At 31.7% G+C, this 12758-nt stretch overlaps 1 protein-coding gene across 1 annotated transcript; it reads left to right on the top strand.

Moving 5' to 3' along the window:
- Window positions 1–5777: 5777 nt before the first annotated feature.
- LOC6051864 (fibrinogen-like protein A) lies at window positions 5778–11678 on the top strand. Its single transcript, XM_038267007.1, has 4 exons — window positions 5778–5948; window positions 6014–6214; window positions 10830–11357; window positions 11417–11678. The coding sequence occupies exons 1-4, from the start codon at window positions 5824–5826 to the stop codon at window positions 11520–11522; spliced, it is 960 nt and encodes a 319-aa protein (XP_038122935.1). The 5' UTR covers window positions 5778–5823; the 3' UTR covers window positions 11523–11678.
- Window positions 11679–12758: the final 1080 nt, after the last annotated feature.

Genomic DNA, 12758 nt, shown 5'->3' with positions numbered 1-12758 from the left:
TTTTAGAACGAATCTGAGGAAATCATATCGCTGGGCATTCCCATACTGAAATTTATTAGCAAGGACTCGACCGGAATTGGATTATTGCATGGAACTGTACTCGCTGCCGTCGTCCCAGTTTGAGTAGTTTAACTTTGAGTTTAGCGATCACAACTACCGGTAGGTTCAAATATTATTTGAAAAGTTACAGTGAGTTCAATAGTTTAATTTCAGGTACCACGATGACGGTTCGTTAAGTCCGTTGCCATCGGCGGCGAGCCACTCAATCCCACAGGATGCTTCCGTCATGTTCTCGGATTCTCCGCCAACGACGCAGGTCTTTATCGGGTTCCTGCAGACAGGCGCAAACACGTTCAAAAGGACTTTTATAACCTCAAACTGACCGGTAAGTAACATCTTGATCACCCTTGACATAAGCTTAACTTTTTTTAAACTCGCTCCGCAGATCGTGAGTATCGCGTGCTGTACGAAGCGGCCAAGTGCATTCAGAAGTCGTACAAGGGGCGCAAGAGTCGCATTACGGAGCAGGACAAGGTGCGATCGGCGGCCGTCGTCGTCCAGAACTACTACCGGCGGTATAAACAGCGCGCGTACTAACGCCAGATGTCCAAGGCGGCCGTCAAAAAAGTCCCAAACCGGTGGAGGTCACTAGGCTGTCACGTATGGCGTGAGCGGCGCAGTGGACAGTTTTTCGGAGGGGCGTCCAGGTCGACGGAGCGTTACTGCAAGAAGCAGCATTCGCCTCAGCAGCAGCATCACATGAACAATCAGGATGGTTCCTCGAAGGAACCGAGCCCGTCGAAACCGTTTTGGTGAGTGGTGCAGGACTTCATGTAGGTTGTATGAGACTTAGGGGATCTTTTTTTGCTAACGAACTTATTTGCAGCGAACTCAGAATCAAGCCGCAAGGAAAATTTAATAATTTATTATGAGACAATCGATTAATATATCATTAATAATATCATTTTGAAACGCTCTTTTGTTATTTTTTATGGCAGCAGTCTTAGTCAGTTGAACGAATTAAAATATGTTGGACCTCTGGTTTGTCTAGTGAGTTAGAGTTATATCATGCACACATGCGGAATAGTTTCACAATTCACCGAACTACTACGCGTCCAGGACATTCCAACAGAAAGTTCAGCAAACAGGACAATCAAACGACTTAAGACAGCGCTAGTTCCGTGCAAGAAGAGAGTAGGTTGTTTTCAAATGATTAATAATTATTTCCCAACTTTTTTCAGAAAAGCGGTTTTCAAAAGAGTTACAAACGCCGCCTTAAGAATATTATCAGATTTTATCTGTGGAGATGAATATCACCAACACGAGCATCTTTAGATAAGTGCATTAATTGTTTTCTTTTGAAAGAATATGACACTTTGTGATCATTTTTATTAATTTTTAGGTTGAACAGCAACTAGGACCAACAAATCCACTCAAAAAAAGTAAAATTTAACGGTAAGTCAGCACAGTTTTAAGTCTTTAACCAACACACTAAAAAGTTAAAACCAATGAAAAAAATTGCGAGTTGTGTATCAAAGATACCTTTTTCAAAACTTATTTGATATCAGCATGAAAAGCATTATTTTTTCTGTTACAATTTTGATATTTTTTTTATCAGATTCAGATTTCTATTTGATAAAATAATAACAATTTTTGTTATGCAATCAATCCATATAAATAACAGTTTTTGTTATTTTGGTGCTCCCCATCCACCGGTCAGAATAACAAACCTTGTTATTCTATTGTTCTGGATTCTATGTTATTAGTATGTTATTGAAATAACAGAGCAATAACAATTTGAGTTATTTTTCGAACAAATCTTTGTTATGGAAATTTGTTATTTTAACAACTAATCCGATCATCCCAATAACGGATTTTGATCTTCTCACAATATCAAAAACTGACCTTCTCAAGTTATTTCCGTCTGCTCGGGAATTGCCAACAAGTTTAAGAACAAATCAAGTGAAAGTGGACAAAAAACTGAAATATAAAAATAAGCTTGATTTTTTAAATTTTGAACAAGATCGTTATATAAGAAAATTGCAATATATCAATGAATTCATGTAAATTTTTTTACCTAAATTCCAACGGTTTGTATCGCTCTGTATTCTCAAAATTCTAAATTTGAAAATAAATTTAAAATGATGTTATTCTTTCTTTTTTATCGTAGGATTGTGAATAATTTTCATTAGGTTGTACTTTTTGTTTGAAGGAAAAAAATAAAGTTTTTGGCGATATTTTTAGTTTGTCCCCTCATTTTTTTGAGAAATTGTTGAAGAAGAGAGCAAAAACTTGAAATGAAATTTGCAATGCAATTTGTTTTTTTTCCTTCATATTTTTCAAATAATATTGATTATCTTTATCAAAAAATTGCTTATAATTATTTATTTTTTGCTTTTTAGTAAAATAATTTTAATTTAAAAAAGTCAATCAGTATTAATTATTAGCTCAAAAAGTAAGAGATATAGTACCATAGTACAGCCCCAGGTGGTGAATACCAGTCTACCCCAGCTTCCCGGGCAGACGGTTATAACTAAAATAAATAATATTTCAATAACAAACCCTGTTAAAATAACAAAAAGTGTTATTATTTTATCCTGAATTTCAACTTCAAGAAGAAAAAATAATAACAGTTTCTGATAAAATAACAAAATTTGGTATTGAAGTGATATTATATTGAAAATGTTTAATAACACGCTAATAAGAGGTAATGTTATAAATACATTTCAAAAACTCTCCCAATAACAAAATTTGTTATTCGTTCGGAAATAATCAGAAATAAAATTACCATAAATCGCACAAATGGAAAAGTTTTTAAGTGCCCATAACACAATCTGTTATTATTTTTTCTTTTGTTAAATATGTTTAGATCTTTGGGATAATTTTGTCTACTTTCGTCGGGATCATTATTTTGGCCATGAGATGGGGTCCTTAAGCTAAAATTATTCTGAAAAGTTGAAATTTTGAATGTTGAATTTTTTTTATTATTTGATATACCCCTAAAAGACTTTGTTTAAAATGGTTAGAACTATGGGATACTTTTTGACCAATTTCGTCAGGGTCATTATTTTGGTCATGAAATGGGGTCCTTAAGCTAAAATTATTTAAAAAGTTGAAATTTTGAAAGTTGATTTTTTTAATTATTTCATATACCTTCTAAAGGACTTTGTTTAAAATGGTTAGAACTATGGGATAATTTTGACCAATTTCGTCAGGGTCATTATTTTGGCCATGGGGTTCTTAAGCTAAAATTATTCTAAAAAGTTGAAATTTTGAAAGTTGATTTTTTTAATTATTTCATATACCTTCTAAGGGACTTTGTTTAAAATGGTTAGAACTATGGGATAATTTTGACCAATTTCGTCAAGGTATTCTAAAAAGTTGAAATTTTGAAAGATGATTTTTTTAATTGTTTGATTTGGGATTTTACTAAAATTAGCTAGAACTATGAAATAATTTTGACCAATTTCATCGGGTTCATTTTTTTCACCATGAAATGGGGTTTCAAGCTGAAATTAATCCGATAAAATTAACTTTTGAGAGTTTTTTTTTAATTTTGTTATATTCCCTAACGGAATTGATTTATTTATTGAGAATTTTTGAAGTGTGAATAACAAAAACTGTTATTATTTTCACAGAGCCAGCAAGTCGGAGCTGACGTTGAAGTTCGAGCTGGAGTGAGACCTCGGAGACTGCATCGGATTCATCTAATTTTCAGCAACTTTTACTTGGAGTCGGAATCTGTGAAGTCGGGTATTTTTGGAGAGCTGAAGTCGTCGTTGACGTCATATCCTGCATCCAGAGTCGGAGTTGTCTTCAAAGTATGGATTCAAAGTCGCTTGGAGGTACCCGACTCTGCAGCCCTAACTAGTACAGAGGAGTTATGGCAACTGCAGGTTTATTTGCAAATGGCAAATAAACCAAAACAATAACTTTTTTTTTGTTATGGAGACATACCAGTTCAATAACATTTTTTGTTATTATGCTGCTCCACCTCTCCGCACAAAATAACAAATCTTGTTATTCCTTCATGATTCCTTCTGTGTTATTGGTTTGTTATTGCATTAACAACATAATAACAGTTTAAGTTATTCTTCGAACAAATCTTTGTTATTGATTTTTGTTATTTTAACAACTAATCCGATCATCCCAATAACATATTTCGATCTTCTCACAATATCAAAAACTGACCTTCCCAAGTTATTGTGGATTTAGCTCGTAGCTGGATTTTCTGGCATTTTCTCACGGTCATTGAAAACGGTCGTTGATAGAACTAGGGGTTCCCAGTTGGAGTGAAAAAATTCAATTTATAGAAAAGTTAAGGATTAAAATTTTGCTTTTTTATCACTTCTCCGACATCAGGAATAATTGTTTGAACATGCTCGCAATTTTTTTATTCGGTCGGAAAAATATTATCTTTCTTGAAAAAACTTTCATTCTTAATCACATGATCACCCCCAATTCTGGCTCGATGCCGCCATCATGCGACCGCGTGCTCCGTTTGTTTGTCAACAAAGCTGCAGCTGGATGGTGAGACGAAGTGAGGGGGGAAAAGATTTTGACATTTTTATGCCCGCATCTGACCCGCCGCCTATTTCGTCGGTCACTGAGTCGCCGGTCGTTTCCAGTGAACGAGTCCAGCTAGGAACTGATCGTACAATATTTCCGTCTGCTCGGGTTGTGCCGCTGTGGACAAGATTCAAGAATGTCGGTTCGGGACAGAGAGCTTCCATTTTTTAATGTTTTATTTTCTATTGCATTGGAGATTTCTTTTAGAAAGTTTTAAGGGTCGTCACCGCCCTGCCACACTTTGTAAGAGCATAAAATCATCGATTTCCCCCTCCCCCCCCCCCCACTTTCTTCTCGGGGGGCAAGATATTCCGGTGCAGCAAGACAGTTCCGATTCTGGCACTGGCACAACGACCATCACCATCTCACTTCGAAATGTCTGGAGACGACTGCTGGGACGCCGTACCAGAGTGCAAATAATTTGCGTTTTGTGCATCGATTAAGCAGGGGTGTGCTTCTCAGCCGAGCCGAGTTTCAGTGGAGTGATGCGGGCGGTGCCAAGAACAACCGAATGATTCAGGAAGAAGAACTTTCACACTGTGTGTGAAGTATGAACTGCACATATTGAGTTTGCATAAAAGACTTTATCAGTTGGGGTAATTTGACGTTTGATCAACCTTAGAAAAAAAATGTTTTTTTTTTTTAAATCATAACAGATTATTTAAGTTAATTTAAAATCACCAAAATGTTCCAAAATTACCCAAAAACTCATGCCATAATGTCAATTCGACGTTCGACTTACGAGGAGCAGTGTGGTGCCGATCTTTCCACTGCACTTGCACTGCTCGACGAAACTTTCGAAAGGGTTCGAGTTGATTGGGAACTCAACCACAGCGCCGAAACTTGCGGGGGGTGAGAAATGGAAGCTTTGATAAAGTGGTGTTAAGTGGGATTTACTCTCCTCTTGGAGTGTTGGAATGTGCCGGCTGGATTATGCTCGATTTATACGGGATTTGTTTGATTAGCCATCGATGTATGCGACAGGGAGGATGAACTTGATTTTGGATTTTGGAATTAAATTAAATGATTATTTGAGTACTTTGTCTTCCAATATTCATAAAATTCTGCGATGATTTAATCAATTGTAAACAAACTGAAATTATGACGAAATAATTTTTCCTGTTTAAGCTACTTTAAAATGTTAGAACACGATTAAACGAGTTCAACCGATCGAGAAAAAATGTGATAAAATCAGTCTTGCACGATCGTAGGTCAGAGAGCAATCTATATTCGTTTCTACTTGCAGCAATCAAAATGATTCTCCTGCAAACGTTTTTTGCGTTACTATTTTTACAACTTACAATTGCTTCTGACAGTACAGGACAATGCCCGTTTGGCTATGAATTGATTGAGTTTCGGTTGGAATATTTGGAAAACAAGTGAGTTTTATAAAATTGTATTCATACCACGAAAAATCTCTAAAATTTAAAAAAAAAATCAACAGAGTGTCACAACTATTTGAGAAGCTCGAGACTATCGTGGGAGAAAATCAGCTTGCAACGGATGAGCGGATGGAAAATTTATCAGCAAACGTTACACGGATATTGGAACTTCTAGAAGGGGTGGAACGAACTGGGGCACTAGTGGACCATCAGAATCGGCTGGATAACATTGATGACGCTGGTGCAGTCGTGAACAATGCCAGGTGAGTTTCTAAAGTTATTTGCTTGCTATTTCATACAGAATGATATTTTTGGTTTGAACCCAATTTTTTCACATTTTAGCATTTTAAAAGATACACTCTTATGAAGAAAAATTAGTTTTCAGGTACTAGAAAGCGCCACTTATCAAAGCAACATCAAACATTTCTTTCAAATTTCAATTTAAAATTTCACAGAATTCTTATTATTTCAAATTTAATTTCTTTATTTTCTTCAATATCTCTTCAAAACTTCTACGATTTCTTCAAAAACCTTCAAAATTCCAAATTTTCAAATTCCCTTAAAAAAAACTCAAAAGTCCTTTAATATTTCATAACCTTTTTAATAAATTTTTAAAATAACCCGGTGGTTGGTCACTTTTTCGTTTGACTTTTGACGTTTCTACCCAGTTGGTTGGTCAAAGTCAAACTGAAAAGTGACGAACTGTCATTTTTACACAAAACAAACGTTTGGTAGGGGGTGTGAACTCCGTGTAAAAGGGGTGACAAACTAAAAAGTGACCCCGTTCGTTTGACAACAATTTGCGACAAACTACGGGGTTTGAGCGTACTTAAATTTTTTGACTCTTCTTTAAAAAATGGTCCAAAAAATCAAAAAAAAAAATATCAAAAGATCTATAAAACTTCAAATTTGATCAATTTTTTTTTCAATTTTCAAAATGATTTTAATTTTTTTTGTACTTTTTTTACTTTTCTTTAAAAAATGTTGTTAAAATTTCATTGTAATTTTTTAAAAGAATCTTGATATTATAATTTTTTTTACACTTTCTTTTAATTTTTAAAGTAAGTTTTATTTAATATTTAATTTATTTTCTTTAATTTATTTTCCTTAATTTATTTGATTTAAATAATTTTCTTTAATTTTTTAAAATGCTCTGTAATTTTTTTTAATGATTCTTAAAAATGATATGATCTTTATTTTTTTAAATAATCTCAAATATTTCAAGATTAATTTATTCCAGGGTCCTTTAAAATTTATTTAGATTTTCTATGTTTTTTTTAATTTTTTTTTCTTATGCAAAATTAAGTTAAATTTAATTTAAATTATTTTTTTTTCTTCATAAAATTTTTTTTTCAATTTCTTTAAAATTTAATTCAAATTCCTTAAAATTTCTTTGAAATTTCTTTTTTTTTTTTATTTTTTTAAAATTTGTTTAACATTACTTCAAAATTTCTTTGACCCACCGGCAGTCGCATATGTGTACTTTGTACACATTTTATAAAAGTAATAGTAAGGTAGTAAGAAAGGCAAAACCACGCGACTTCCCGAAGGAATTTGCCGAAACGTAAGAAAAAACGCTTAAAAATTGTGTTATTTTTCGCCAAAAAATATCAATCTAAACAAAGAAAGTAAAAATGCTCGGCGAGCAAAAATAGAAAAATTAAAATTTCTTTAAAATTTTCTTTAAAATTTCTTAAAAATTTCTTTAAAATTTCTTTAAAATTTCTTTAAAATTTCTTTAAAATTTCTTTAAATTTCTTTAAAATTCTTTAATTTTTTTTAAATTTCTTTAAAATTTCTTCAAAATTTCTTTGAAATTTCATTAAAATTTAATTAAAAATTTCTCTAAAATTGCTTAAATTTTTTTTTAAATTTCTTTAAAATATCTTTGAAATTTCTTTAAAAATTTCTTTAAAAATTTCTTTAAAATTTCTCAAAAATTTCTTTAAAATTTCTTTGAAATTTCTTTAAAATTTCTTTAAAATTTCTTTAAAATTTCTTTAAAATTTCTTTAAAATTTCTTTAAAATTTCTTTGAAATTTCATTGAAATTTCATTAAAATTTAATAAAAAATTTCTTTAAAATTGCTTTAATTTTTTTAAATTTCTTTAAAATATCTTCGAAATTTCTTTAAAAATTTCTTTAAAAATTGATTTAAAATTTCTTTAAATTTCTTTTTTTTAATTTAAAATTTCTATAAAATTTCTTTAAAATTTCTTTAAAATTTCTTTAAAATTTCTTTAAAATTTCTTTAAAATTTCTTTAAAATTTCTTTAAAATTTCTTTAAAATTTCTTTAAAATTTCTTTAAAATTTCTTTGAAATTTCTTTAAAATTTCTTTAAAATTTCTTTAAAATTTCTTTAAAATTTCTTTAGAATTTCTTTAAAATTTCTTTAAAATTTCTTTAAAATTTCTTTAAAATTTCTTTAAAATTTCTTTAAAATTTCTTTAAAATTTCTTTAAAATTTCTTTAAAATTTCTTTAAAATTTCTTTAAAATTTCTTTAAAATTTCTTTAAAATTTCTTTAAAATTTCTTTAAAATTTCTTTAAAATTTCTTTAAAATTTCTTTAAAATTTCTTTAAAATTTCTTTAAAATTTCTTTAAAATTTCTTTAAAATTTCTTTAAAATTTCTTTAAAATTTCTTTAAAATTTCTTTAAAATTTCTTTAAAATTTCTTTAAAATTTCTTTATAATTTCTTTAAAATTTCTTTAAAATTTCTTTAAAATTTCTTTAAAATTTCTTTAAAATTTCTTTAAAATTTCTTTAAAATTTCTTTAAAATTTCTTCAAAATTTCTTTAAAATTTCTTCAAAATTTCTTTTCAATTCCTTCAAAAATTCTTTCAAATTTCTGTAAAATTTCTTAAAATTTTCTTTTAATTTTTTTTATTTCTTTAGGCCGATGCAAATATTTAAAAAAGTTTTTGTCCTTCGGCCCTGGCCGAGGTCAAGGGGGGTAAAAATATTTATTTTGCCCCCTGATTTTTGGGCCAATTTTGAAGGGGGGAGGGGGGGGGGAGACAAATACTTTTAAAAATATTTGTACTAGCCTTATAATTTCTTTAAAATTTCTTTTAAAAATAACAATAAAATTTCATTGATTTGTTTAAGTTATTTTTTTTAATTTCTTTAAAATTTCTTAAAATTTAAACTTTAACTTTCTTAAATCCTTTAAAAAATTCTTTGAAATTTCATTAAAATTTCTTTAAAATTTCTTTAATATTATTTTTGAAAATGTCTACAAATTTAGAATTTCTTTAATTTTTTTTTAAATTTCATTAAATTTCGTTAAAATTTCTTTACAATTGAATTTGAATTTTTTTAAACTTCTTCAAAATTTCTCTACGTTTCTTTCAAATCTCGATATTTTTTTATTTTTATTTAATTTTCTTTTAAATTTCTTTACTTGTTTATTGTTTAAAAAATTTCATTAAAGTTTATCAAAAATCATTTTAAAGTTTCTTTTAAATTTATTTAAAATTTCTTTTAAAATTTTTTAAGTTTCTTTAAAATTTCTTCAAAGTTTTATTAAAATTTCTTTCAAATTACAAATTTTTAATTTCTTTTAAATTACAAATTTAGAATTTCTTTAAAATTTCTTCAAAATTTCTTAACATTTCTTTAAAATTTCGAAAAATTTCATTGAAAATTTCTTAAATTTTTTTTAATTTCTTTAAAATTTGAAATTATATTTCATTAAATTGTTTTGAAATTTGTTTTGAGTTTAACTTTGAAATTTTAAAACGTTCACTGTTTTTAAATTTCTTGAAAACTTTTTTAAAATTTCTTTAAATTTCTTTAAAAAAAAGCTTCAATGTTGTTAAATTTATTCAAAAGGTCTTTAAAATAACTTTTAAATTTCTCTATTTCTTAAAATTAAAAAAAAGTTTTTCGAAACATTTTTTTTTATTTTCATTGAAATTTATTTACGTTTCTTTCTTTTTTTTCTCAACCTTAAAATTTTCATTGAATTCGTAATTTTTTTTTTAATTTCTGTTATTTTTTTAAGTTTAAAATTTTTATTTAATTTTAAAAAAGTGTTTAGCTATTTGAACAATTCTTGATAGTTTCTTCATAATTTCTGTACAATTTCTACTGAATTTCTTAATTTTTTTACAGTTTTTTGAAAGGTGCTTCGATATTTTGATTAAATCTTTCAAAATTCTCTACAAATTTGTTGATATATCTTTGAAAAACTAAATTTCCTTAAATTTCTTTAACATATTTTTTTTTTCAAAATGGTCTTGAATTTTGAAATTGGTTAAGGTTTTTGTTTTTTTTTGTCAAAGAAATCAGAACATTTTATGAATGAGTCATTTTTTGACATGCATAATTGGACCATTAGCTCCAGAGATATCGGCATTTTTAATGTTAGTGTCAAGGTTTGTGTAGTTTTGGTAACACTTTGAAAACTTCAACAAAAAATTAACAGATAATAAAAAAATCAAAACAATTCTTTTTATTAGAAGAAATATTTTCAGATATGGACATTCATGGGCACTATTAAAAATATGAAAAATGATGATGTCGTCTTCGAACTGAACTCAAAAAGGCCATACTTCTAAAGCGAAGCGCTTTTCAAAGAAAGCACTTTTCAATAGCCACGTTTTTTTGCATTAAATTTTAAAATGGCATTTTATTTCCCTTAAAAAAACAACACAAACACAAAGAAAATCTAAAAATACGGATTTCGGGAATTGTCAAAATTTTATGGAGCTCAGCTTTTTGTTGACAACAATAAACGTTGACGAGAGTTTACCCACAATATATATTTTAAAGAAAGTCTGTAGCACGAAATTTCGCTTGTTTTGAAAAATTCTTGATTTAGGTAATTTAATTTTGTCTTGATGATGAAATGTATTCCCCTCAATCCAGCACCATCACCACCTGCCGAGACACCCCCTCGACCGGAATTTTCCAGCTGAAGCTCCCCACCCTGTCACCAACGGCGCCCGCCCCGATCCCCGTTCTGTGCGGTGTCACCCTGTCCCACGGCACCTGGCTCGTGATCCAGCAGCGCTTTGACGGCTCGGTCGACTTTAACCGTAACTGGACCGAGTACCGGAACGGATTTGGCGCGATGGCGAGCTTTGGCGAGTTTTGGCTCGGGCTGGAGCCGATTAGTCAAATTACGCGCAGCGGCGGTGAGTTTGAGCTGATGGTGGAGCTGAAAAACGAGGCCGGGGAGTACGGGTGGGCGAGGTACGATCGGTTTGAGGTCGATGGGGAGGGCGGGAAGTACCAGCTGGCGGAGCTGGGCGATTATGGTGGAACCATGGGCGATTGTATGGGTAACAGTGGGGGTATGAAGTTTACCACGGTGGACAGCGATAATGACAACTGGAGCAGGAACTGTGCCCAGCACTATTTCGGAGGGTGGTGGTACAACTCGTGCGTTTTCAAGTGGGTATTTGTTGGGGTGTTTGTTTGTAAACGATTGAATTCCTGGTGTTTACTTTCAGTAACCTCAACGGATTGTTCCAACCGAAACCTGGCGGATACGGAATCCACTGGAATGGCTGGACCAAAGCTGCAACGTACAGCAGAATGATGATTCGTCGAAAATAATTTAATTCTCATGAATTTGACGGTAAAATTTTCCTCAGTGTATATCTTTGTTGACAGTTCTCAAAATACACGCTCACAGGAAGTAACCAACAATCGCTTTAAAGTTTAATCAACTCCAAATTGATACATTCATATGTCAATAAATCAATTTCCGTACGCTTCCCGAGTCAACTCAACGCGGATGACATTTCCTTCATTAGTCGGCGTACGGCTTCTCCAACAAATCAAGTCGAGCGCCCAATCAATCATTTGATTTTATTAGGTCAATTTCCGGTCAGTAGCTAGATGGCCAGCAGAGCAGGAGAGCAGCATAAAAGGATCACCGTTTGAATGGCCATTGTGGGTCAGCAGTGGTGGTGCTCGATTCCGTTCAAGCTCGTGCCACCGTCGATGGAGACATAACCTATAATAATGATAATAACACACAACATCAGCACACATGTGTGCTGTGCTGCGTTGAAGTGCGCACACATCCAAGTAGGCGAGGTGGGAAAACGAAACGGTGACGTGGTGGGGTGAGGAATTTTCCTTAAGGGGAAGCGCGCGCATAACTCGCAGCCTCCTTTGACCATAGATTGACAGTTCAGAGCTTTATTGTGGCAAAATTTGACATTTTAAACACTTGTCAAATGACGTTTACACGGTAATGAGCACCTGCTTAAAATAGATTTTTTCAAACTAACGCAAAAATTGCGAATATAAATCTATGCAGCTGAAACCAGAAGCGACGGTGTCTGTTTGTGTTGAATATGAACCAATAGATGCTCTACAAATGCACTCACACACACACACGCGGGTACTATTTATAGATTGCCCCTCGGGAAAACGGCTGATGAAATTGACCACTCGCTCTGACCAGGCGGTGTGTGAGGTTATGCACTGTAAAAAAATGCCACCTCAATTTCCGAATGTCAGTTTAAATTTTCGCTGAATTTGCACAAAACACTCGCATTTATTCCGCGAATATCAGATTTTATTAATTACCCTTTCCCGCACACTAACACTAATTGAGTAACCCAGTTTAACGGTGGCCGACTCTGACTCTGTTTACAGCAGCTTAATGTTGGACCAATCGCTCGACAGCGAGTCAGTTTCAATTTAATACTGGTGAACAGTTTTTCCCACAATTTTGAAGCAACGCTTCGGCTCAGCTGATTTTCTTTATTGGCTTTTGAATTAATCGCTTTGAAGAATGGAATTGAATTTGCTAATAAATGTTTCTGAGGGTTACCAATC

This window comes from Culex quinquefasciatus, chromosome 1 (genome assembly GCF_015732765.1).
Source record: "Culex quinquefasciatus strain JHB chromosome 1, VPISU_Cqui_1.0_pri_paternal, whole genome shotgun sequence".
Taxonomy (NCBI): Eukaryota; Metazoa; Arthropoda; class Insecta; order Diptera; family Culicidae; genus Culex; species Culex quinquefasciatus.
Note: the sequence above shows the minus strand (reverse complement) of the source record. Positions and strands in the feature narration are given on the sequence as shown.